At 39.2% G+C, this 25,535-nt stretch overlaps 1 protein-coding gene across 4 annotated transcripts in view; it reads left to right on the top strand.

Annotated features, from left to right (window-relative positions):
- The window catches only part of LIMS1 (LIM zinc finger domain containing 1), a 140,023-nt gene that overhangs the window by 65,105 nt on the left and 49,383 nt on the right, over nucleotides 1-25,535 (top strand). Inside the window, exon 1 of one of the 4 annotated variants that reach the window (XM_080812990.1) lies at nucleotides 17,104-17,337. The exons of the other annotated variants lie outside the window; for them this stretch is intronic. Within the exon in view, the coding sequence (XP_080669116.1) occupies nucleotides 17,231-17,337 (107 nt within the window). The 5' untranslated portion in view covers nucleotides 17,104-17,230. Of the gene's footprint in view, nucleotides 1-17,103; nucleotides 17,338-25,535 lie in introns of those variants that run through there. 4 annotated transcript variants of the gene reach the window in all.

The following is a 25,535-nucleotide window of genomic DNA, read 5'->3' as shown; positions in this document are numbered from 1 at the left end:
AATACAAGCAGGGGGAGTGGGAGAGGGAGAAGCAGGCTTCCCTCTGAGCAGGGAGCACAGATGCCGGGCTCAATCCCATGACTTGAGCCAAGGGCAGCTACTTAACGACTGAGCCATCCAGGCACCCCGCAGATTTTTTTTTTTTAATTTTAATTTTTCCACCTTTATTGAGATATAAATGCCACTAGTTCTATTTTTAATTTTTTGAGGAATTTCCATACTGTTTTGTACAGAGGCTGCACCAGTTTACATTCCCACCAACAGTGCACAGGGGTTTCCTTTTCTCTCCACATCCTTGCTGACACTTAACTTTTACCTTTTTGATAATAACTGTTCCAGCAGGTATGAGGTGATATTTCCTTGTGGTTTTTTGTTTTGTTTTGTTTTAATTTTTTTTTTAAGATTTTATTTATTTGCCAGAGAGAGAGAGAGAGTACACACAAGCAGGCAGAGAGGCAGGCAGAGGCAGCGAGAGAAGCATGCTCCCTGCCTAGAAAGGAACCCGATGTGGGACTCGATCCCAGGACTCTGGGATCATGACCTGAGCCGAAGGCAGCGGCTTAACCAACTGAGCCACCCAGGCATCCCTTACTTGTGGTTTTGATTTGCATTTCCATAGAGCTTAGTGATGCTGAGCACTTTTTCATGAACTTGTTGGCCATTTGCATATCTTTAGGCAATCTCTTCATGGCCTCTGCCCATTTTTTAGTCAGGTTGTTTGTGTTTTGGCTATTGAGGTATATGAATTCCTCATATATTTTAGATATTAATCCCTGTTGGATACATGGTTTGGAAATATTTTTTTTCCAGTGTTAGGTTGCCTTTTCATTTTGTTGATTGCTTCTTATGCTGTGCAGAAGCGTTTTAGTTTGACATAGTCCCGCTTACTGATTTTTGGCTTTTGTCACTTGTGCTATTGCTGTGTTATCCAAAAAATCACTGTGAAGACTGATGTCAAGTTACTTTTCCTCCAGGAGTTTTACAGTTTCAGGTCTTACATGTAAGTCCTTAATCCATTTCAAGTTAATTTTTGTAAGTGGTGTAAGATAGGGGTCCAGTGTTACTCTTTTGTACCAGCATAATGTTTTATGTCTTCTGTTTTATTAAATATTACTTTGAAGTGGTAAGGTATTTTTAGTAATTGTTATATAGTAAGTGGTGGCTATTCAGGCTTTCACATATGGGTGACATTCATTTGATACTGTACCTGAGAATTAACAATGCCCCTTTTAAAACCTACTTTCATTTTCTGAAAAGTGTGTGCATGTAATATCTTTAGGAGCCACATGATGGCAGAAACAGTGTTTTGAAACTTGTGGACTTACAGACATGCTCTGAGTGTCTGCTCTGTATCTTCATCCTTTTTTTATAAAAAAAAAAAAAAAGGACAAAAAGAAGAAAGTATAGAATTTAGTAGAAGATGCCTTCAAATATCTATCACGTATCTTAAGAAAGAAAATACTACAAATATAGTTGAAATTTCTTGGCACACTTTCCTGTTCCAGTTATCCCCCACCTCTACTTTTCCTCTGTTAGGAAACTCTTTTCCTAAATTTGTATTACTTCTCTATATATCTTTCTATTTTCGTTACACATTTATGTATTCTTAACAGTGCATGAGATTGTTTCTTTTATTTTAGATTTTATATAGTGTATACTATTTGTGTTACTATGAAACTTTGGATTTTCACTTAACATTTTTTAGATTTATTCATGTGGATTTATGTAGTTCTAGTGAATGAATGACTTTTCTTCTTTTCTTGTGTTCCATTGAAGAAATCACAATTTTTTACATCTTTTTTTCTTAAGGATAGACATTTAGAGAGACAGTAGGAGTAGAGTGATTATAGACTGGGGAGCTGGGGACCTGGTATACCCTTTCGAATCCCATTGCTGTTACTTATTAAGTACAGAGCTTGGTTTCTACTTCTGCAAAATAGGGGTAGCACTTGTTTCACAGGGTGTTGTGACCAATAAATGAAATAGTATATAGAGCATTAACACCACAACTATTACTATTATCACCACTACAATAAGATAACAGTAATGTAGAACCAGCATTATTTTGTGCTATTTATTAAATTCTGTTGAAACTGGAAGTCATCTGAAAGAAGAGGGAGAATAGTGAAAATGTGGACTTGTAGACAGTTGAGGTGGCTTCTGTCAGATGACTTCTGCTTTCTCTAAAGTAAGTGAGATTATCCACAAGAGTGCTGAGGGTTTGAAGTGGCCTTGTTGGGCCATGATCTGGCTGTGCTTGCAAAAGAATTTCCTGTTTAGGTGTATATGCTTTTCTTGTTTGTTTTGTTTTTTCTCAGCAACTTTTCACCTGACAAATCCTGAAAGCTCAGCCACCACTCTGGAGTTTCTCTTTCCCTCCTTCCATGACACATCTTGCTACCTAGATTGTATTCCACAGCTGGATGTCTCCACGCCTGTAACCCTCTCCACCCTGGATCCAAACCATTTATTCCCTTTTATCACATTTCACATAAATTTCCTGGCCTGGCATTGACAGATCTTTAAAATACGGCTCTGACTGCCTTGATGCCTTATCTCCCACATCCTTCTGCTCCCACTGTGTTTCCACAGAATGAGGTTACCCACTTTTTTCTGAGTCAGCTCTCCACCTTTCTGTGCCTTTGTTCATTAATTTTGCCTACCCCTCTAACTCCTACCTCTGACAACTCACAATCTGTTCTGTCTCTATGAGTCTTTTTTTTTTTTCGACTCCACATATAAGTGAGATCACACAGTGGTTGTCTTTCTCTGACTTATTTCACTTAGCATAATGCCCTCAAGGTCCTTCCATGTTGGTGCAAATGGCAAAATTTCATTTGTTTTTGTGCCTGAATAATAGTCCACTGTGTAATATTCCTTTGTGTGAGAATGCATGCATACGTACATGTATGTGTGTGTGTTTATATATACACATATATATATCACATTTTTTTAAAAAGAGTTTTTCTATTTATTTGAGAGAGAGAGCAGAGGAAGGGGTGGAAGGAGAGGGAGAAGCAGACTCGCTGTTGAGCAGGGAGCCTGATGCGGGGCTTGATCTTAAGACCCTGGAATCACGACCCAAGCTGAAGGCAGATGCTTAACTGACTGAGCCACCTAGGCACCCCTATATGTCACATTTTCTTTATCCGTTCTTCCATCAGTGAACGCTTAGGTTGGCTCCTAAATAATGGTGCAGTGAACATGGGGGTGCAATATATTCTCAAGTTAGTGTTTGTATTTCTTTCAGATAAGTACCCAGAAGTGGAAATGCTAGATCATATGGTATTTGCCTTTGATTTTTTGAGGAATTTCCATATTTTTTTCCACAGTGACTGCACCAGTTTACGTTCCCACCAACAGCGCACAAGTGTTCCCTTTTCTCTGCATTCTCGCCAGCACTTGTTACTTCTTGTCTTGTTAGTAGCCATTCTAAGTGGTGTGATGTAATATTTCACTGTGGTTTTGATTTTCATTTCCCTGATGATGAGTGATACTAGGTACTCTTGGACCAACCATATGTCTTCTTTGCAAAAATGTCTAGATCCTCCACCTGTTTTTTAATTGGTTGGTTGTTTTTTCGTTTGTTTTGTTTTTTGCTATTTAGTTGTATGAGTTCTTTGTATATTTTGGATATTAACTTCATCATATATATGGTTTCCAAATATTTTCTCCCATTTGGTAGGTTACCCTTTCATTTTGTTGATGGTTTTCTTTGCTGTGCAGAAGCTTTTTAGTTTGATGTAGTCCCACGTGTTTATTTTTGCTTCCCATGCCTTTGCCTTTGGTTTCAAATAAAAAAAAAAAAAAATTCATTGTGAAGATGATGTGAGGGAGCTTACTGCCTATGTATACTTCTAAGAGTTTCATGGTTTGAGGTCTGTGTTTAAGTCTTTTTTTTTTTGTTTTGTTTTGTTTAAGATTTTTATTTATTTGACAGACACAGTGAGAGAGGGAATACAAGAAGGGGGAGTAGGAGAGGGAGAAGCAGGCTTCCCGCTGAGCAGGGAGCCCAGTGCAGGGCTCTATCCCAGGATCCTGGGATCATGACCTGAGCCGAAGGCAGACGCTTAATGATTGAGCCACCCAGGCATCCCTAAGTCTTTAATCCATCTTAGTGCTTGTGTGTGGTTTAAGAGAGTGGTCCAGTGCCATTCTTTGCATGTAACTGTTCAGTTTTCCCAGCACCATTTATAAAGGAGACTGTCCTTTCTCCATTGTATGTTCTTGGCTCCTTTGTTAAAAATTAACTGACCGGGGGCGCCTGGGTGGCTCAGCGGGTTAAAGCCTCTGCCTTCGGCTCAGGTCATGATCCCAGGGTCTTGGGATCGAGCCCCATGTCGGGCTCTCTGCTCAGCAGGGAGCCTGCTTCCTCCTCTCTCTCTCTCTGCCTGCTTCTCTGCCTACTTGTGATTTCTGACTGTCAAATAAATAAATAAAATCTTAAAAAAAAAAAAAAAAAAATTAACTGACCGTAGGGGCACCTGGGTGGCTCAGTCACTTAAGCGTCTGCCTTCAGCTCAGGTCATGATCCCAGCGTCCTGGGATTGAGTCCTACATTGGGCTTCCTGCTCAGCGGGGAGTCTGCTTCACCCTTCCTCTCTGCCCCCTTATCTACTCATGCTCTCTGTCTCGCTCTCTCTCAAATAAATAAAGTCATTTTTAAAAATTAATTAATTAATTAATTAATTGACTGACCATAAATTCACGGGTTTACTTCTGGGCTTTCTGTTCTGTTCCATTGAGCTATGTGTGTGTTTTATGCCAATACCATACTATTTTGATTGCTGTAACTTTGTAATATAGTTTGAAATCAGCTTTATTCTTCTTTCTCAAGATTGTTTTGGCTATTGGGACCATTTTCCCCCTCTTAATTTACTGAAGTATCTAAAAGCAAATCCCAGACATTAGGTCATTTCATCCCATTGTACTTCAGAATTATTCTTTGATAATGTGGACATTTTCTTATATAAACACATTATTATCACATCTAACCAAATGAGTGGTAATTCCTTGGCATCATCCAATACCCAATCCCTGATCAAATTTTTCGCCTATCCTAAGAATATTCCTTTGCGGTTGGCCTGTATGAACCAGGATCTAAACAAAGGCCATACTTTAATAATACATTTGATTGTTACATCTCTTAAATCTCTTTCAATTTGGAGGAAAACTCCTTCCCCATTTGTCTCTCCTGTAATTACTTTTTGGAGATATGAGCTCTCTTGTCATGTTGAATTATAAATTAAATTATAAAATTATAAAATAATTTTAAATTATAAAATAAACTTTTGTTTTGGAATAATGTTAGCTTTATGAGAAAGTTGCAAAGATAGTTCAGAGCATCCTTCTATTTCCCTCATCCCGTTTCCTCTTTTGTTAACATCTTACATTACCTTAATAGCATCCAGACTAGGATACCACATTGCATTTAGCCTTGGTTGAATTTTAAAATAATTTCTGATCATAAGGTGTCTTCTCTTGAGAAAAATAGCCCTTTTCTGGCTAGGAGGCAATACCCTGTAATAGTTAAAAGCGTGATTAAAACCAAGTATAAGGTTTCAAATTCTTAATCACATAAAAACTGTGTGATCTTAGATTACTTGTACTGCTACGTCAGTTTCATCATCTTTAAAATGGAAATAATAATATTACTTTATTTGATCATTGCAGAAAGTAAATTTGATAAATGCATGCAGAGTGCTCAGAAGAGTTCCTGGCACATGGAAAGCACTCAGTAAACGTAGCTCTTGACAAAGGTAGTATTTCCTAAATCATAGTGAATGTCAGAGAAGAAGCTGGCTCCCATGGCAGGGGGTGGGGGACCATTTGTTTAGAATGAGTTCCTTTGCTTTGGTTCTGTGACAGGATCTCATTCAGTTTTAAGTATTTCAGCTCTATCTTAAGAATTTTTATTCAGTAAAACGTATTTCTTTAGTATGTGTAGATCAATCAAATATGTGCTTCAGGAGTTACTTTTTTTTACCTTGACAGGGATTTCTTAAGATCATGATCAGGGAATGAAACTGCGTACTTTTTTTTCCCCTCGATTAGTCTCAAATTGTGGTTACTGTTTTAGAATCACCTCCTTTATAAGGTGGCTGTTTATATGGCTTAAACTGTAACATTTGTTTGTGGTGTAAAGTACTCTTAGAGGAATTGAAATGGGTTTGGTCACATTCTCAGTGCCTCTTCCTGTACCCACACCCTCCTAACATCTCTGTTTTGTCTCAGTTGCTTCCAGAGCCTCCCCTGTTGCTGTGTAACAGTGTGCATGGTTTCGGCAGAGTTGTTCTGATAGAGGAAACCTGTTTTCATTAGAATCTTTGCCCTTTTTTTCCAGAATTCTTGGAAACATTGAGTCATCACATGAACTCTGCAAGGAAATAAGGCAGCATTGGTAACTTTGACTTACAGAACTGTAAAGAATCCCGGAATTCAGTTAAATAGGAGATTACCAATTTGACTCCTTTCTTTCATTGGCCTTTGCTTCCAGACTGGTAGGAGAAAATTAGCCAAGGAGGAAGATGTGTATTAGTGGGGTTTGTACAGGGGTATACCACAGGTCTCCTTCCAAACTGTTAGACTTCCCATTCACGATATTCACCTAGAGCGTAACTAGACAACTTTTCATTTTCAGGGACGGAAAGTGTGGGCTTGCTGTGGTGAGCTTGGCGGTCTCTCATCTGTGTTTACAGTCTGGGACTTGTCCTCAGGGCTTCTGTGCCTGTCATTGTTCCAGAAGCTTCCTGGGTTAGGTTTGTCGGTGTTGAGAGGCAGTTCTAATTCAGAGTAGACCTTTTGTTGATCCGTGGGGACAGTGTTTGGGGCCCCAGAGACAGTGCAGTCAATGGCTAAAACAAGAACATCTGAATCAGATAGACCTGACTTGGGATCCATACTATCTCCCTTATTGCTTATGTTGTTTGGTCAAGACATTTAACTGTTTTAGCACTTAGTTATTTCACCTGCAAAATGGGAAAAATAATGATACACACCTCATAGGATCGAGAAAAAAATTAAATTAGATGGCATGCATAGTATGCTTGGTAGGCACTCATAACCCTGCTGTTGTTAGTAGTGACCAATTGTATTAGAGAATCAGGAGACTTTGAACTTTGTAGTCAGGGAGGTGAACGTTTTTGTGTCCCAGCTTTTTCTTTTGTAAACACTCTTTAAAAACTATTTTATTAGATTCAGAGTAGGTTTAAAATACCTGCCAGTGGACAAGTTTGAAGGAACATGAAGTACAGCTTATGCTGTATTTCACCAGGTCGGTGTGGTTGCTACGTCACTAACAGAATGTGGGGAAATGTTAACAGCTTCAGTGCTTACTGCCTCTCCAGCCCCTGCGTCTAGTCTATAGCCCCTGCTTCTCTATTACCTCCGAAATTCCTCTCATACCATTGTAGCTCAGGCTGTTATTTGTTTCCTGGACTGCCTCCAAGCTCATACCCACTTGCCCCTTAAAATCCACCCTCCCCAGATGCCACTGTGAGAGGAATCTTTGTGGAACAAATTTGATCGTGTCAGTCTCTTGTTTAACAGTACAGTGGTTTCCCGTTGTTCTAAGGTTAAAAAACGCGAGGCTCTTTGAAACATGCCACTGCCTGTCTCTCCTCTCACCTGCCAGTGCTTCCCCTTAGCCACACAGTCGGATTTCCTTTCCTCCTGCCCCTGGGTCTTCGTACCAACTGGCCCTGCTTCCACAAATGCTCCCTGCACCCTTTAGCCTTTAGTGACTTCTCATCTTTTGGGTTTTTGGGGTATCAGATCTAATGTTTCTGTTTCAGGAAGCTTTCCTTGCCATCCCTTCTCTGCTCCTTGTTGTAAGCATTCTCATGGCAGCCTGATCTATCATTTGACATGTTTTTAAATATATTTGTGTGATTATATGGTTAGTACTAGTACCACCGATAGACTGCAAGCTCCTCAAGGACACTGGGTCCCTAGTGCTTAGAGCAGAACTTGCCACATGTTAGGTGCTCGCTAAACGCGTATGAATGTAATGATTGGCATGGGGAGGTCACAGCACACTCTTCTGTACCCTGTCAGGCCTATGTAATGTTGTCTGTCCCCCTTCCCTTACTCATGAGAGCCTCATCTGGACCCTCATCTTATACTTGGGCAAGGAGACCCTCTGCACGACTCTCCATTTTCCTCATATCATCTTGAAAGCTGTGGTCCTGCCGTAGAAGGTCCACTGCTCTGCCAATCTCATTGTCCCTTTGACATATCTGTCAGTCACATGGGAGGATGTTTCTTCCACCTGGAGTGCCCTCCACTTCCCTGTCCCTAGATCCTTTCCTGTACAGTGCCCACTCAAATCCAACCTGCTTTAGGGGATGCATCAGTATTTGATTGTATATACTGACATTGATGAGGTGTCATTTCTTCCTGATTTGATTACAAATCCCTTGGAATATGGAATAGTATATCTTCATTTAATTTTTTGTTTTCTTATTTTAAGCATTTTAAATTTTGATTCCTTATTACAGAACTATATTTGTCCATTTTGGAAAACTTAGAAAATAACAGATAATCCATAAGAAAAGATAATTTTTTTAAAGATTTTATTTATTTATTTGGCAGAGAGAGAGAGAGAGATCACAAGTAGTCAGAGAGGCAGGCAGCGAGAGAGGGGGAAGCAGGCTCCCCGGTGAGCAGAGAGCCCGATGTGGGGCTCAATCCCAGGACCCTGGGATCATGACCTGAGCTGAAGGCAGAGGCTTAACCCACTGAGCCACCCAGGTGCCCCGAAAAAATAATTTTGAATCTTCTTAAATCCTACCCACCAGATATATGTTGGTGTATACTCTTCCAGATGTGGTATGTGTGGATGTGTAGATGTGCACACATACATGGTGTATACATATGTGATCTTTTCATATAAAATGGAAACAGTGTACAGTATCCTATAACCTTTGTTTCACACAGCACTATATCATGAATACCTTTTTGTGCCAAATAATTGCCACCAATCACTCTAGAATATAAAACTATACAGGAAATATTGTCCTTGCTGAAATAATTATATCTTTAGAGCTTTCTTAAAAATCCTGTTTTCTGAGTTAGGGAGAGAAAAATAACAGTAAGTGAAGGGATGATGCTGACATTAGAAATGAGTTAACAGAAATTTTTCTTTTTTAATGTTGTTGCCTTTAAGGTGAGGCCTCATACAGAACCTGGAAATATTTTGAGAACTTGGTGAAAATAGTTTTGCTGTGGACTACCTGTAGTAATGAGTCCTATAGGGCAGGTATTGTGGTTTAGTTTTTAAGACACACCTCTGAAATTCCAGGGCAGGGAGCAGAACCATGTTTGTTCTTCTGGATCTTCAGAAGACCATAGTTGCTGGCTTGTGACTTTGCCTGCCTTAGAATGTGGAAATGACTGTTTCTTTCGTCCTCTTACACACAATTGCTTCACCTATTGTGTTTTTCCAAATGAGGGTTTAGTTTAGAGATATGCTCCACAGATATCAATGCCCTATGAGGTAGACAGGTAGAAAGAGTAGAAACAAAATAGCAATGTTATAAAAACTTACATCAAAATACATGTAAGTTGAATTATGTGAAAATCTGGATAATCAGGAAAGCTCTCTTTTATTGAAATATTACCAGTAGAATTTCTTTTTAAAACAAGTTTCCTTAGAGAATTAAAAATTATTCTGTTTACAGAGGTTTAATCTTATATTCAGTTTTCCAAAAACATGTTTAGTACATCATATGAGGTACATTACAATTTCCTCCTTTCTGGAGGAGGAGTATAATCTTCCTGCAAACAAGCTATTTCGTTGTTCCTTCCCTATGATTTCAGGGCTCTGTTGAGAAGGAGTCTCTGTTTTTGCCGCAAGTGTGTGTTGGAGCCAGAAGGATCAGTATACCTTTTTGTGGTATTTATAGCCTTGTTAGATCTTATCTTTGGAGCAGCTCTTTTGACCCAAAGAGAAAGTGAAGAGGAGAGCAACAATCAAGAAAAGTTAAGAGATGCTTAGTATCCTTCTTCTCTGTTCCTGCCTCTACACTCTGAGGACCTGGCATGTGTTAGGCTCCAGGCAATGTTTGTTGAAGAGCTGATATATAAATCCTGGTCTTGTGTTCCTGATTTACTCAGGAATGGGATTTCTCACTAACACAGTGATTTAGGGATAAAGTGTGTTGCCAGAGCTTCATCAAGATTGGCACATCATGTTACTCAGGTCCTCTCTTAAAATCAAGTCATGTTAATCTAGGGAAAAGACCACTGATATCTGATTCGGTTGATTCTGTCTCTAAATGGAAAAATTGAGGGCTTTGATAGTTAAATGACTTCCTGTACTTATATGCCAACCAAAGCAAGCAAGCTGCCAAATGTGGAATGTCTTCTGGTTTCCTTCTTGTATTCTTACACCAGCTTTCCCTGTACTTAGTCCTTTAAAAATGTGGATGGGATAGGTTACTTGAAATTTTATTCCAAATTCCTTTGAGAGAGAGAGCATGCGAGGGAGAAGAGTCAGAGGAAGAAGCAGACTCCCTGCTGAACAGGGAGCTCTATGCGGGGCTTAATCCTGGGACTCAGTACTGGGACTCAGTCCTTGGACCTCAGGATCATGACCTGAGCCGAAGGCAGTTGCTTAACTGGCGGAGCCATACAGGCGCCCCCAGATGACTCTTAATTGCCTCCTTTTTTATGCTGCATCCAGTTGAACAGTTGAATCAAAAATTACCCAAGCAGCGCAAACAGACTGATGGGCCTTAAAATGGTGTCCATTGACAATCACAATGATGTGGTAAACTGGTCCTGCCCCCCCTGTTGACGCAGTACACCCAGGATCATCTTATGATGTCCAGGGAACTCCTAAAGGAATTCTACCGTCTCTTCGGCCTCCACAGCTGTGGAGATGCTGCAGACACACTGCGTCACTTCACTGAAAACATTCTTTAGTTGTCTAACAAAGTACTGCAGATGACCTCAGGCTGCTAGTTGTGAGAGAAACTTCAGTCTGTCTCTGACTCAGAATGATTCAGTGAACTTCCCACGAGCTTCTCATGTTAGGTCAGCCTGTCCACTTGGTGTGTCCATCTTGAGTGAGTTACAGAAAAGCTGATTAAAGAAAAAATTCAGAGGGACTTGTAGGCAGTTGCAGTGTCATCTACTTATGAATGGGATCGCGTTTTGGGGTTTTTGGTTTTTTTTTTTCAGACTCTGAGATGGTTTTTTTGCAAAAGTTGATTCTGCCTTCTCATATTCTTTGTTCTGGTTAATCTGAACTCAGCATATTAGAGTTTGAACTCTTCTGCCTCAGATTTGTTTTCAACCCTGGGTCCGTCCTTCCTGTTAGCCCAGAACACTCTTGGAAGGTCTCATTTAGGGAGATAGCATGGCTGATAAGCAACTGTTTGGGAGAGGAAGGTGTTAGACATAGTGAGAAAGGATGATATTCTTGCTAGACTTGAGAAAGTTTGCTTTCCCCTGTAAATGACTATTCATAAGATAAAATTTAAACTAAATAAAGATCTGTTTCCATTAAGTTCAAAGTTAATTGCAAAATATAAAATTCTTCTTCTACAGTATGTCACACAAGGAAGTAAATGGCCTGGAAATGTACAGCTGTTTAGCCAGTTTACAGGCTTTCTTAGTAGCTAGTACAAAAGGTACTGCTAATGAGGCCCAACTAACTCTAACTCTGCCGCAGAAGCCAGTTTGCCGTGGTCTTATTTCTTTGTTGGAGGAAGATTGACAGTTCAGTAACGCTAATGATCAATTTTAGAGGTTTGATTTCTTTTTTTTAAGATTTTATTTATTTATTTGACAGACAGAGAGCACAAGTAGGCAGAGAGGCAGGCAGAAAGAGGGGAAAGCAGGCTCCCCACTGAGCAGAGAGCCGATGCAGAACTCGATTCCCAGACCCTGAGGTCATGACCTGAGCCAAAGACAGGCTTTTACCCACTGAGCCACCCAGGCGCCCCTAGAGGTTTGATGTTTAACTAGATTTCTTTACCCTCTCATACCTGAAGGAGTACTTGGACCAAGTTCACTAAAAACTGGACTATGTCATAAGCATACACTTATCATGAACACTTAGTCATGTATAGAATTGTGGAGTCATTATATTGTACACTCAAAACTAATATAACACTGTATATTAATTATACTTCAATTTAAAAAAAAAACTGGACTGTGTCAGGTATATGTAAAAATCTAGGCTAATTTTTAAAAATTTTTATCCCAAACAGTAAGTATTTATACAGTGGGAGGTACTATTCAACTCTACAAATATGAAAAACTTCTGAGTTTCTACAGTCTCACCAAGAAAGTAAATGTTTGCAAAACCATGGAATAGATGTGCCTTTTAAAAATCTCATTTAGGGGGCACCTGGGTGGCTCAGTGGGTTAAAGCCTCTGCCTTCGGCTCAGGTCATGATCCCAGGGTCTTGGGATCGAGCCCCGCATCAGGCTCTCTGCTCCACAGGGAGCCTGCTTCCTCCTCTCTCTCTCTGCGTGCCTCTCTGCCTACTTGTGATCTCTGTCAAATAAATAAATGAAATCTTTAAAAAATTTTAAAAATAAATAAATAAATAATCTCATTTAGGGGATAACTGGGTGGCTCAGATGTTTGAGCATCTGCCTTCAGCTCAGGTCATGATCCTGGGGTCCTTGTTTCGGGCTCTCTGCTCAGCTGGGAGTCAGCTTCTCCCTCTCCCTCTGCCCGTCCACACTGCTCATGCACTCTCAATCTTTCTCTCTCCAATAAATAAATAAAGTGGTTTGTTGTTGTTTTTTTTAAATCTCATTTAGGTAATGTTGAGTGTTAAATGCAAAAAAAAAAAAAGTTTCAGAAATGTGGAGCTTGAATCTCACAAGTAGTGTTGTAAAGTGATTAGGCTCTCAAAGTCAGTCGGTTGAACCACTAAACCAAAGAACTTACTTAACTAATGTCTACTGTGTATGTGGCCTTGTAGACATGGTTGTAAATTAGATATGTTGCTACCCTTGCAGACCTGTTATCCTAAGGGGAGAGGTAGGTAGAGAAACAACCTCTCACAAGGCGATATGATTATGATGACAGAAGGAAGCAAGCACAGCTGTGAGGGGAAGGCACTCTGGGAGCAACAGAAAGGAAACTGTCGGTGCTTAGGGTCTAGAAATGCTTCTTGTAAGAGATGAGTCCCGGTGGGATGGTTAGGAGCTGGTCTGTCTTCTAGTCCTATGAAGCTGTGTGTGGAAAGGCCAGGAGGTGAGAGGAAGTGAAGTCTGTCGTGGGAACCACCTAGAGTTAAGTGCTGGTGTGAGGAGAGTGCAGGCTCAGCAGGGTTCTGTTGGTGACTCATGGCAGTGAGCCATTGAGTTTTTTAGCAGCATCAATACATGATCAGTTTATTTTAAAAGAGCACTTTGAAATTTGGAGGATAGATTGGAAGAGGGTAAGCTCAGGGGCAGAAAGATCGGTTAGGAGAAGTGAAGGGGAAACAAAGGAACTCTTCTGAAACTGTCCGGCCCACTGTATGGCACTGAGTAAGTACATACTAAATGAGCAAATGAGAACCAAACCTACAGCACTCTGAAGTGCTATAGGTTTTCAGAGAAGGGGGGAGAGCAGTGCACATCAGAAAAATCCAAGGTAAAGTCCATCTGTTAGCTTCTGAAGAAACTATTAATTCCCTGAAATGATTATAAATCTTTATGCTTACATGCATTTTCTGGGAGTTATTTACTTTCATCAGATTCATAAAATGTCCCCAGCCCTCTGAAAGGTGAAAGACAACTGGGTTAGATATGAGCCTGGCAAAATAGGACCTGTTTAATGCTCCAAAGAACTTTGTATTTAGTCATTCAACCAAGGTCTTAAACTTATAAGAGAAATTACCAGCTATTCTGATGAGGTTAAGCTGGAACATATATCTAATTATGCCAGATATCTAATTATGTCAAAGTACAGGTTCAGAGAGAACCAACAGTTTGGACAGAAGTGAACAAAAAGTTGTAATTAGGTTCATAGACCAGCTGCACTACAGTGGAAGTGGGATAGAAGATACACACCTTAATAGCTTTTGTGAGCTGTTGTTCCTTAACAACCATTGAGCATGGGGGTTAGGGAAAGCCCCAGGAGTTCTGGGTAGTAGTGAGCACCTCAGCCCTGCAAGCCTCTAAGGAAAGCCAGAACCTCGGGCAAAAGGATACTGTGTAGGAGTGAGGCCATGTGTAGAATGAGAGTAGGGAATTCTTCAATGAATGGGAGACTAGACTGGCCTTCAGAGATGTTTAGAGGGCTAAAATGAAATGTTTCCCTGTATAGAAACCACAGCAAAGTGCACCTGCGTAGGTCTCCCTCTGTACTGTCAGCAGAAGGCACCATTGATAGCTCTGTTTCTCTGGAAAAGCGTGAAAGTTTAAAAAAAAAAAAAAAATGAGACCACCTTTGCCAGTTACTACCTTGTTGTGTGCTCCAGGGGTGTGCTCTCCCTCCCTTGGTGCTGAAGTTCAGGAACACTGTTGTGAGGAGAGGACTTGGTATTCTGGCTGCTTCATGAAGGGGTCAGTCAGTTGTGTGTTTTGTGGCATTTGTGAATTTCCCTTTCAGAAATTCTGCATGTGCCCAGCCGTGCTGGTGTATCCTCCACCTGGTTCTTCTCACAGCTCAGTAAAATCTCAGAGCACGTCAGAAGGAGTGCTAGGGACAGAGAAAGCCTCTCAGTGAAAAGATACTGTGAGAAGCACTTTGCCCTAAGCCCGGGAATATAGTTTTACTCAGTTGTGACAATTTCCTTAGATCATAAGCATTGATTTACTGAAATTCCCATTTGTCATTACGGCCATTTTAAAAGTCAGAGGGCAAGAATTGTTTCAGTTTGTTTGTTATATAGCTTGGAACTTTTTTTTTTTTCTTCTGGTCACATCCTTTTAACCTTAGACTCATCAAATACAGGATTCGTCCTACACAGAGAGATGTTTCCTGTCTCGTTAACCTTTAGTAGTTGCCAAGCACTTTTTCCTTGTCAGCATGCTGCATTACTTCTTTTAAGCTCTTTTAAAAATCAAGCTCTTATTTATATCTTTTGTAGAAACAAATATTATCTAATGTTGAGGTTTCTTGAAACTAATATTACACTGTATGTTAACTGGAATTTAAATAAATACTTGAAACAGGAAAAAAAATAATGTTGAGGTCTCTGTGTTTATAGTAAATACAAATTAATTTGTGTTTTATTCAGCAGGCGTCTATTCTGTCCTGATGCCTTGAGTAAAAAAGAAACTGAACATTGGTGGTTGTTTCTCTTCATTTGTTTTTCACACCTATCTTGAGAAAAATGTGAGAATTAGACACTTTAGGAATCCTAATTATATGTTTCTGTTACTGTAAACTTTAAGTTTTTCTGAATTTTAAGTCTCAGTAGGATACTAGGGCTTTGTACAAAAGACATATATAAATCTTCTAAATTTTTTAATTTATCTTTGAATAGGCAGAATATTCAAAGTTCAGAGCAGAACTTTGTAACAGAAAAGTTTTCTTCTGCTCCTGTTGCCAAGTTCCCCAGAGGCCCCCAGTATTACCCCTTTTATATGTTTGTTTCCTTCCAGAAAGAGAAACAGATACATTTGTCACTTGATTTTTTTTATGTGTTTCTTGACTATTTAAGTCTAGTGTTATAACAGGGGCGGCTGGGTGGCTCAAGTCGTGATCCCAGCGTCCTGGGATCCAGCCCTGCAAAGGGCTCCCTGCTCTTCAGGGAGCCTGCTTCTCCGTCTCCCACTCCCCCTGCTTGTGTTCCCTCTCTCGCTGTGTCTCTCTGTCAACTAAATAAATAAAATCTTAAGAAGAAAATCTAGTCTTATAACAAAATTCGTAACTTCTTGCAGCTTCAGAAACATGTGTTATATTTTGATGGCAGCAGTAAGAAGCTGTTTTTCACTGAGGAGATGGAACCAGTAAGAAGCTGTTTTCCATGATGGTGGAATTGTAGCCCTGAGGGAAGCTAGCGTCTGCATGCCTTGAGTGAAGAAGTAAGATATAGGCTCCCCTTTCTTTGTGGGTGCCTTAATCTATGTATTTATAATATAGATACTCTCATGGAATATGTTAATTATTTAACCCTTGGTGCAAAAAGAAGTTTCAGAGACATCTCTCTGTGCTCTTATTGAGGGGGAAAGAAGTTAATACAGATTACTCAGAGAGGAATTATTAGAACAATGAAGTCAAATTATTAGCTAAGAACTTGCCAAGGATCTAAACTGCGTCTGTAAGATGGTGATGTGTACTGAGTGGGATTGAATCAGAAGTGGAAGCTAGAACCTTGTGTTTTGTTGTACCAACATCGTTTGTAACAGTAACGATAAAGGATTTGCTTTACATTTATTTGTACTCCATTATCTGCAGACTCCTCTTGCAGACACTCAACCTACACCCCATACACACCAAAATAAAACCCCTTTCTAACTTTACCATCTAGGATCAATATGCCACCAACTACAAGGGCAGCATTAGGCACCCAAAACACCTTTAGGCAGACAGTGTTGATTACATTGAGGTGCACATTTGATAGGAGGGAATTTTTAGAATAGGTAGTTACATTTAGAAAATCATTGAGTGGAGGTTGATAGAAGAAACCACTTTCAGTTAGGAATTTTTGAATAATAATTTAGGGGGAAAGCAAAGACACTTCCTTCCTTTCTAAAGAGGATTTAAAGTAGAGTAGGGAGAGAGGAATTGCACTGCTTCCTTCACAATTCTGCCTTTTTTTTTTCTTTTCTTTTTAAGGAAAGTATCCCAAAGAGCTCATGATGACCAGGCACTTCTTTAAACTGACAGCTGCTTGTGCAGTGTTACTGGATTTCCTGGCAAATAAAATAGGGCAGGACCCTTCTTTAGTCATTACCTTACTGGAGCTTTTTAGCCCAATTTTAATTCAGAATGATGCTGGAAAGGTTTATAAAGGAATTGGTGTGATTATTCATAACAATTAAACTTTGCTTGTTAGTAAACACGTGAACAACCCGTCACTGACTCTCCCTCTCCCCCTCCTCCCCAAGGTGCAAGGCCCAGAGATAAGGCGGGCCAGGCCTTGCTGAGGAGGGTGTGTACCAACAGAGAAACAGGAAGCTGTGCTTAGCCCGGCTTGCCTGGAGGTTTCCAACTCTGGTCAGGTGTGCTGAGGTCCCGGCAAGAGACACGCTCTCTCTGGACCCTGGCAGCCACGCTGCTCAGCATAAGTGCTTCAGATTGTCAGTTAACTGATGTGTAGAGAGAAATATGACTGCATTACAGCTTAAAGAGCTGTCACACTCAGGTCTCTACCGAAGAAGACGAGATCGCCCCGATAGTGTGAGACTAAATGGGTTACCGGAGGAAGAGCTAAGGTGAGTGCAAAGTCACGGTTGGCTGGAGGTCAAGGCACCTAGTGATTGCGGTGAGATTCATGTCCAAGTGGATGCAGCAGTGGGGAATACACATTGAAGAGGTTCCACTGGAATCTCTCAGTCTGTAACTAAAGATTGAACACAATCCCAAGATTGTGCTGGATTGGAACTGTGCAAACTAGAATTCATTTTTCCATTTCTTCACAAATCCTGTAAGTTGTTTTAGCTGTTCCCCAACCCTGCAGTATTATGTCTTTAAAAATTATATAATCATCAAAGCAATATTTAAAATTGGAAACAATTGATTTTCCCCCCTTAAAGATAGGTTGCTTTGACCTATTAGAACACAGTTTCTGTGTGGAATTTTTCTTTGGATTTTGGTGGTGAGATTAGTTTGTGGTGTTTTGGGTGGGGGTTGGGGGCGTTCATAGAGGATTCTTTGTTATTGAAATGTATTCAGCAAAGGAATGCAGAAGCTATTGAATGTAACCTAGGAAGGAAGGACATCAAAAATCTGGAGACATTTTAACTAAAAGGTTGTGGGGGGGGGGTCTTGTTTGTTTCCAAAGTTAATTTGCCTCTAACAACACAATTTTAGTTTTTGTTACAGCTATTGAAAATTGGTATTGGATTTTTAGGTTCTAAAAAGTCCCTGCAACATTAACCCATATTTAAAATACTATGCTAACTGAAGGGTTTAGATTTTCTGTTTCTGAGATAAGTGTTCCTGTTTTACTGCTAACAGGAGGCTGCAGTAAAGAGAGACTTCCTTTTCTTTTTATTACATTTACTGTGTAGTACTTAAATTTGTTTATGAACTCTTGATTTAAGTATTTGCTGTGTAATATTTCTTTTCTTTCTATAACTTCATTTTTTAGAGGTTTTTTTTTTTTAATTCTGTATTTAAATTTGACAGGGAAGAAAGTGTCAAGGAAGCTTTTTTAAACTTATGTTAGTTTGTATTTGTCTTTTAGCTACCATATATACTAAGAGAGCTATAGTTTGGAAGCGAAGCGTTTACTTGAAAACTATCAACTCTTTCATTACCTTTTGAAGAGAATAGTAGCATTAAAGGACTGTGATTGGTATTAACATTATTAGAATTTACTTCATACAGTATCAGGTGTCTCTTAGGTACTTTTGATGTATTAACTTTGAATTGATTGGATTAGATAGAATTTAAAGCCTTCAGAGTTTGAATTGTTACACATTTTATGAGGTTTAGTGAAAATACTGAGTTCTCACTTGTTAACCAGGTAGGCCGTGGGTAGTGGCTTCTGAAGTCAACATTTGCTTATAGACTCCAATCTACTCTTGATCCAGGAGTGAAAGTTACGAGAAGCAGTTTTTAAATTATTGTTTGTTTGTTTTTCCAGATTTCATTTATTTATTTGACACAGAGAGAGAAATCACAAGTAGGCAGAGAGGCAGGCAGAGAGGGATGGGGAAGCAGGCTTCCTGCTGAGCAGAGAGCCCAAGCTGGGCTTGATTCCGGGACCCTGAGATCATGACCTGAGCCAAGGGCAGAGGCTTAACCCACTGAGCCACCCAGGCACCCCACCAGAAGCAGTTTTGATTTCAGATTTGGAGTCCTAAGGAATTTCCTTTTTTAAAAAATTAATATTTGAGACCAACCATATTTTAACTATTTTCAGACAGTAGTAAAGTACCCATGAATAAAATTGCTTATATGCCCAAGGAGGTAGTTATTTATATAATTATAATGACCTTCAAAACAACTGGATACTTTTCTTTTGTCTTGACTTTAAATCAAAGGAGGAAGAATAATTCTTAAGAAGTATTGCTTGTTGGGGCGCCTAGGTGGTTCAGTGGGTTAAAGCCTCTGCTTTCAGGTCAGGTCATGATCTCAGGGTTCTGGGATCGAGCCCTACATCGGGCCCTCTGCTCGGCAGGGGCCTGCTTTCCCCTCTCTCTCTGCCTGCCTCTCTGCCTACTTGTGATCTCTCTGTCAAATAAATAAATAAAATCTTAAAAAAAAAAAAAAAGAAGAAGAAGAAGTATTGCTTATTCCACTGAGTTAAGGGGAAAAGTTTTGCCACCCATTCTGGTCGTGTAGTTCCCTGGTGACAATAAGGGACTCATGTTTCTACCATTTCTCTGGTCTCTCATGCAGAGAGAATGACCATTATTCCTTATTTTAGGAATGCACTGCTTCACTAGGAAAAGTATGCAATTATCTGTTTTTCTGTGGACTTTTTGTTAATTCGAGAGTCAAGTTGTTTGTTTTTCTAATTTTATAGGAAGCCCATGTTTAGTATTAAATCAGGTTCTTAACTAATAGGAATCAGAGAAGGTAGGCACACCCATTTCAGCACCACTCTTTTGGACAAGTTATGTAATCTCGTTGAACCTCAGTTTGTTCCTCCTTAAAATGAGGATAAAAATAATTGCCGTTATTTAGCATCGTTTACTTTCTCAAAATCCTCACCCCCGACCTATGAGACAGAGGCATTATCATTTTGTATGTAATGCTGTAGAGCTAATGGCTTTCGTGTATTATTCAGTTAATTTTTATTGGGTGCCTACTCTTCTAAATAGAGATGCAAGTGATGAATTAGACACAGTTCTTCCCCTCAAGGCACAGCAAGGTTTTGGCACATGAACCGAGACCAGCAGGTGCTCTTCATGCAAGCAGTTGTTTGACTTTGAATGCAAGTAATATCAAACATCGCTCACACTGTCTCCTTATTGCACAAGACCCATTCCTGCTTGCATTCCTTCTCACACTCGTGTTCACTTTCTTGGTATGTTTATGGACTCTAACAAAACTATTAGAGACAAAAAGAGCTATGCTTATTGCCAAAAAAAATTTTTCTTGTAAGTTAAAATAGAAGATTGTGCTCTGAAACAAAACCCAATGTTTAGGGAGCACCGTGAAAGACATGAAAACAACCCTGGCTTCAAACTTGGGAAGGTCAGCATGAAAAACACTGATTTTTTTTTTTTTTTTTTACAGATTTTTATTTTAAAGTACAAAGTAGAATCCAAAACTTACTACACTTGCATACTTTGTACAATAGAACATTAATCTCTACATTTGAGGATTATTCTGCGGCAATTTATGTTATTTAAATAGTAGCTGTTACTGCTAGTAGAAAAAGTGTCCTCCTGTGGGCCTTAGTCTTCAGTTCTATAACATGTCCTTAATTTTGGCTAGATTCTAACATGACTAAGAAGTAATTGGAAATTATTTTCCCTTATGATTTGGATAAAGCATGGATATTCATTTATACCTAAAGACTGTCTCTATATAAAGGCTGTGAATACACGTATAGATTGTCTTTAGGGCCGTCCCTCATGACCTGGCTAGAACTGGTTTAACTTTCAAATTTAAACAGTGGACTCCTTAGCTAACACTTTTACATAAGTGGGCTCAGAACAAGTTCTGAGCCTTACACCTCTATAGAGCATTCACCCTTTTTCCCTTGGAATTTTTGATGCCCAAAAATCGCATCTAAGATGTACCCTTATATATATACCTGATTCTTAGCTATTTATTCCATCTCTCAAACTACGTTGCACCCTGTTTGTTTTCTTAGGAAATGTGAATGAAAAACACACCTAAACAATACACACACACACACACACACACACCCTTTAAAATTGTCAAAGTCACTTTTGTTCTGCCATAGATATAAAGGATCTCTAAATACCTGATTGGGGATATCTCAAAATTCAAGTCTTTGCTGGCTGGGTCCAAAACATAGTTTACATAGAAACATTGGCCAACTCTGGCCCACTGCCTGTTTTTGTATGGCTCATGAGCTTAGGATGGATTTTACATTTTTCTGGTGGTTGGAAAAAAATTAAAAGAGGCATATTTCATGACATAATAAAAATTACATGAAATTCATATTTCACCATCCATAGATGAAGATTTATTGGAACACAGCCAGGCTTATTTGCCTGTGTTGTCTCTGGTCATTTCTTGCTATACTGGCACTACATCGTTGATCTAGTGCTAAGATAAAGAACCCTTAGTCCTTTCCTATTGTTCTTTTAGTTGTGCATCTACCCTCCCCCACTCTTTCACATCCCAGTTAGATTTATCATACCTGGGTAAAGTCAGGGCTGTGTCAATCTTGAAATGAGTGTGAAGAAAAGAAAAAATACTTCTTCCTCCTTATTGAATTGTGAATTAAAAAACAAATAAAAACCACTGAAAACATGAGAATTCTTTAAATAGAGTGGTAGCATATTATTTAGGTACACATGATTTCAATTTTCTGCTCTGAAACCAAGTCAAGGACATTCCCTCTACTTAAAAATGATTACATCCTATATCTAGAAAGATATGAGCTCAGACCGTTTACTTAATAACCAGAAAGTAAAGGTTACTTTCTTTGCACTTCCTCCTATTCCTGGTTGTCCAGCTCCATCAGGAAAAGGGCAGGAAAGGACAGCTCAAAGATGTTCCAACAAGTAACTTCTCACTGCTGCATCCAGTCAACTTCACATAAAGATATAAACAGGTTGGGTTGGCTAGCTCAGACTTACACAGTGTCAGTTATATTTCAATTACACAGATGTTTTTGAGAGTAAAATCCACAAGTATTTATATTGTAATCATTGGTTTTATAGGCCTACCCCTCCTTACCTTCTCACTTACCTGTCCCTCCCCTATGTCCCTCCCCATTACTAGAGAGAATTCTCTAAGCCTAGAGAGGCCTTGCCTTACTTCTTTTATATCTCTAGCATCTACCATAGTAACCTGGTAATTACTGTCCGTATCTATTCTTCATTGAATGAGTGAAGTTATGCAAAACAAAAGTGGTTTAGTGGTACCTCTTTCATATCTACCAAAGTATCGTGTCAAAAGATCATGGTTATTTTGTTTTTTAATAGTTTTGAGAAACATATTTTCTAAAGGGGAATATGTTTTCTTTGTCACCTAAAATATTTCTTTATAGACTAGAAAGTATATGCTGAAATTAAAAATAGCAATGTTAATCCTTAAAACTTAGCTGTATGAAGGGCTCTTGGGTGGCTGAGATGGTTAAGCATCAGCTCAGGTCATGATCCCAGGGTCTTGGGATCAAGTCCCACATCAGGCTCCCTGCTCAGCGGGGAGCCTGCTTCCCACTCTTCCTCTGCCTGCCACTCCCCTTGCTTGTGCTTTCTCTCTCTTTTAAATGAATAAATAAAATCTTTTTTAAAAGTTTTTAAAAATGAGGGGCGCTTGGGTGGCTCAGTGGGTTAAAGCGTCTGCCTTCAGCTCAGGTCATGGTCCCAGGATCCTGGGATCGAGCCCCGCATCAGCCTCTCTGCTCTGCAGGGAGCCTGCTGCCTCCTCTCTCTGCCTGCCTCTCTGCCTACTTGTGATCTCTGTCTGTCAAATAAATAAATAAAATCTTTAAAAAAAAAAGTTTTAAAAAATGAGGTGTATGAAAAGAATAGTTAAGAGGAGTGAATAAGTCTTTAGGTAAAGATCCCTTTTCTATTTTTCCATATAGCTGAGAGACTGGAATTTTGGAATGAACCTCAACTTCAGTAGAATCAATTTGTAAATTTATTGTCAATACACATAAAATTTTCTAAATGTTTTACCGTGACAATTAAATACCAAGATTTTAATCATTATAATTGCTTTCCTATTGGTTTAAAACACATTTAAAAAAGGTAAAGTATCAGTTATAAATTACTTATTTAAAAAATATAGCAGTTGACTAAAACTTAGCCCTTTACCTATATAATTTGGATAGATGCTATTAAAATGAAACTATTATTTATTTTTTATATGTTTAATGTTTAAAATACATATTTTGGAAACACAGCCATTTATTGTGTATCTGTGAGACCCAGTGACCATTCTGTGATTAAAACCACCTTTGGATACAAGTATTCTCCTGTGGAATATCTGCTTTTAGAAATAAACATTAAATATGTTTTCACATAAATATACAGCTTCTTAAGCTTTTTTTTTTTAAGATTTTGTTTATTCATTAGAGAGAGAGGGAACGAGCATGGGGAGGACCAGAGGGAGAGGGAAATAATCTCCAGCCAACTCCACACTAAGCCTGATACGGCTCAATCCCACTACCTTGAGGTTGTGACCTGAGCTGAAACCAACACTCAACCAACAGAGCAACCCCAGTGCCCCTCAAGTTTTTTTAAGATTTTATTTTTAAGTGATCTGTACACCCAATGTGGGGCTCGAACTTAGAACCCCGAGATCAGAAGTCACATGCTCTACTGACTGAGCCAGCCAGGTGCTGCCCCAACTCCTTGTCTTTTTAATGGTTACGTTAGTTTCATAGAGCTACTGAAACAAAGTACACAAACTGGGTGGCTTCACACAGCACATTTACTGTCTCAGTTTTGAGAACCAGAAGTGAGAAATCATTGTGTCAGCAGGGCCATACTGCCTCTGAAACTTGAAGAAGAGAATCCTTCCTTGCCTCTTCTGGCCTCTGGCCTTTGAGGCGATGCTTGTTTACTATTTGTCTTGTAGATATATCTTTCCAGCCTCTGCCTCTTTTATGACATGGATGTCTTCTCCGAATGTGTCCTGTCTTCACACAATATTCTCCCCTATGGATGTATCTTATCTCTCTGTGTCTCCTCTCCTCCTCTCTTTGTAATAGGACACCAGTCATCTTAACTTGTATCTTAATTATATCTGCAAAGATTCTATTTCCAAATAAGACCCTATTCACGGGTACCAGGAGTTAAGACATCAACATACCTTTTTAGGGCACAGAATCCAGCCCATAGCAGTGGTCTGTTCATACAGTAGTATATGAAGATTAAAAATAATTCCAGTGTGCAGTTTTTTAAAGAACAGCTTTATTGAGGTTGAACTAATGAATCTCAATGAAGTGCATAATTTTAATGTGCAGTTTGATGAATTTTGACAAGTATACACAGTGATACCCTCACCACAATCAAGATAATGAGCATGCTCATCATCCCCAAAGTTTCCTCATGCCCATTTATAATCCTTCCCTGCATCCCTAGGGACTTTGATCTGCTTTTTGTCACTCCAGATTATTTTGTATTTTTTAGACTTTCATATAAATAGAATCATACAATAATGTTTTCTTTACTTTAACTGGCTTTTTAACTCAGCATACTTATTTTGAGATCCATCCATGTTGTTGCCTGTATCAACAGTCCGTTCGATTGTATCCTTGAGTGATGTTCCATTATAACAGATATTATTATCTGTTTAGCCAGTCACTTGTTGGTTGACATTTGAGTTGGTTCCAGTTTTTGGCTATTACAAATAAAGCTGCTGTGAACATTCTTGTACAAGTCCTTGCAGGGACATGTGCTTTCATTTCTCTTGGTTAGAATGACTAGTTGTTGGGTAGCTTATGTGTATTAAATTTTTTGAAAGATGTCTAGAAGCACCTGGGTGGCTCAGTAGGTTAAATGACAGACTTTTGATTTCAGTTTAGGTCATGATCTCAGGGTCCTCTGGCTCTATGCTCAGCAGGGAGCCTGTCTCAGGATTCTCAAACCAGCCCCCCAATCCTCCCTGCCCACACATGCATGCATTCTCTCTCCCAAATAAATAAACAATTTTTTTCTAAGTATTAAAAAATAAAAAAGAGGGGCGCCTAGGTGGCTCAGTCACTAAGCATCTGCCTTCAGCTCAGGTCATGATCCCAGGGTCCTGGAATCAAGCCCCACATTGGGCTCCCTGCTCAGCAGGAAGTCTGCTTCTCCCACTCCCACTGCTTGTTTTCCCTTTCTTGCTGTTTCTCTGTCAAATAAATAAATAAAAAAGAAATGTCTAAACTGCTTTCCAAAGAGATTGTACCGTTTATATTCCCACAAGCAGTTTTTGAGGGATCCATTTCTCCACATTCTCACCAATGCTTGGTTTGGGAAATTTTTTTTCAATTTTAGCCATTTTGAGGGTGGGTTATAATTTGCATTTTCCTAATGACTCATGTAGTTGAGTATCAGTTCATGTGCTTATTTGCAACCTATCTGTCTTTTGCCTTTTATTGGGATGTTCCTTAAGAGTATTAAGTTTTAACAGTGTTTGCTGTATTCTACGTATAAGTCTTTTATCAGATATATATTTTGCAAATGTCTCTTCCCAGTCTGTGGCTTATCTTCTCATTTTTATCAGTATCTTTTGAAAAGCAAAGGTTTTTTTTTTTTTTAATTTTGATACTATTGATTTTTTTCTATTTATAAAGTTTGTGCTTTTTGTGTCCTATTTA

The sequence above is a fragment of the Martes martes genome (genome assembly GCF_963455335.1).
Source record: "Martes martes genome assembly, chromosome: 9".
Classification (NCBI taxonomy): Eukaryota; Metazoa; Chordata; class Mammalia; order Carnivora; family Mustelidae; genus Martes; species Martes martes.
This window is presented reverse-complemented; position numbering and strand designations above follow the sequence as displayed.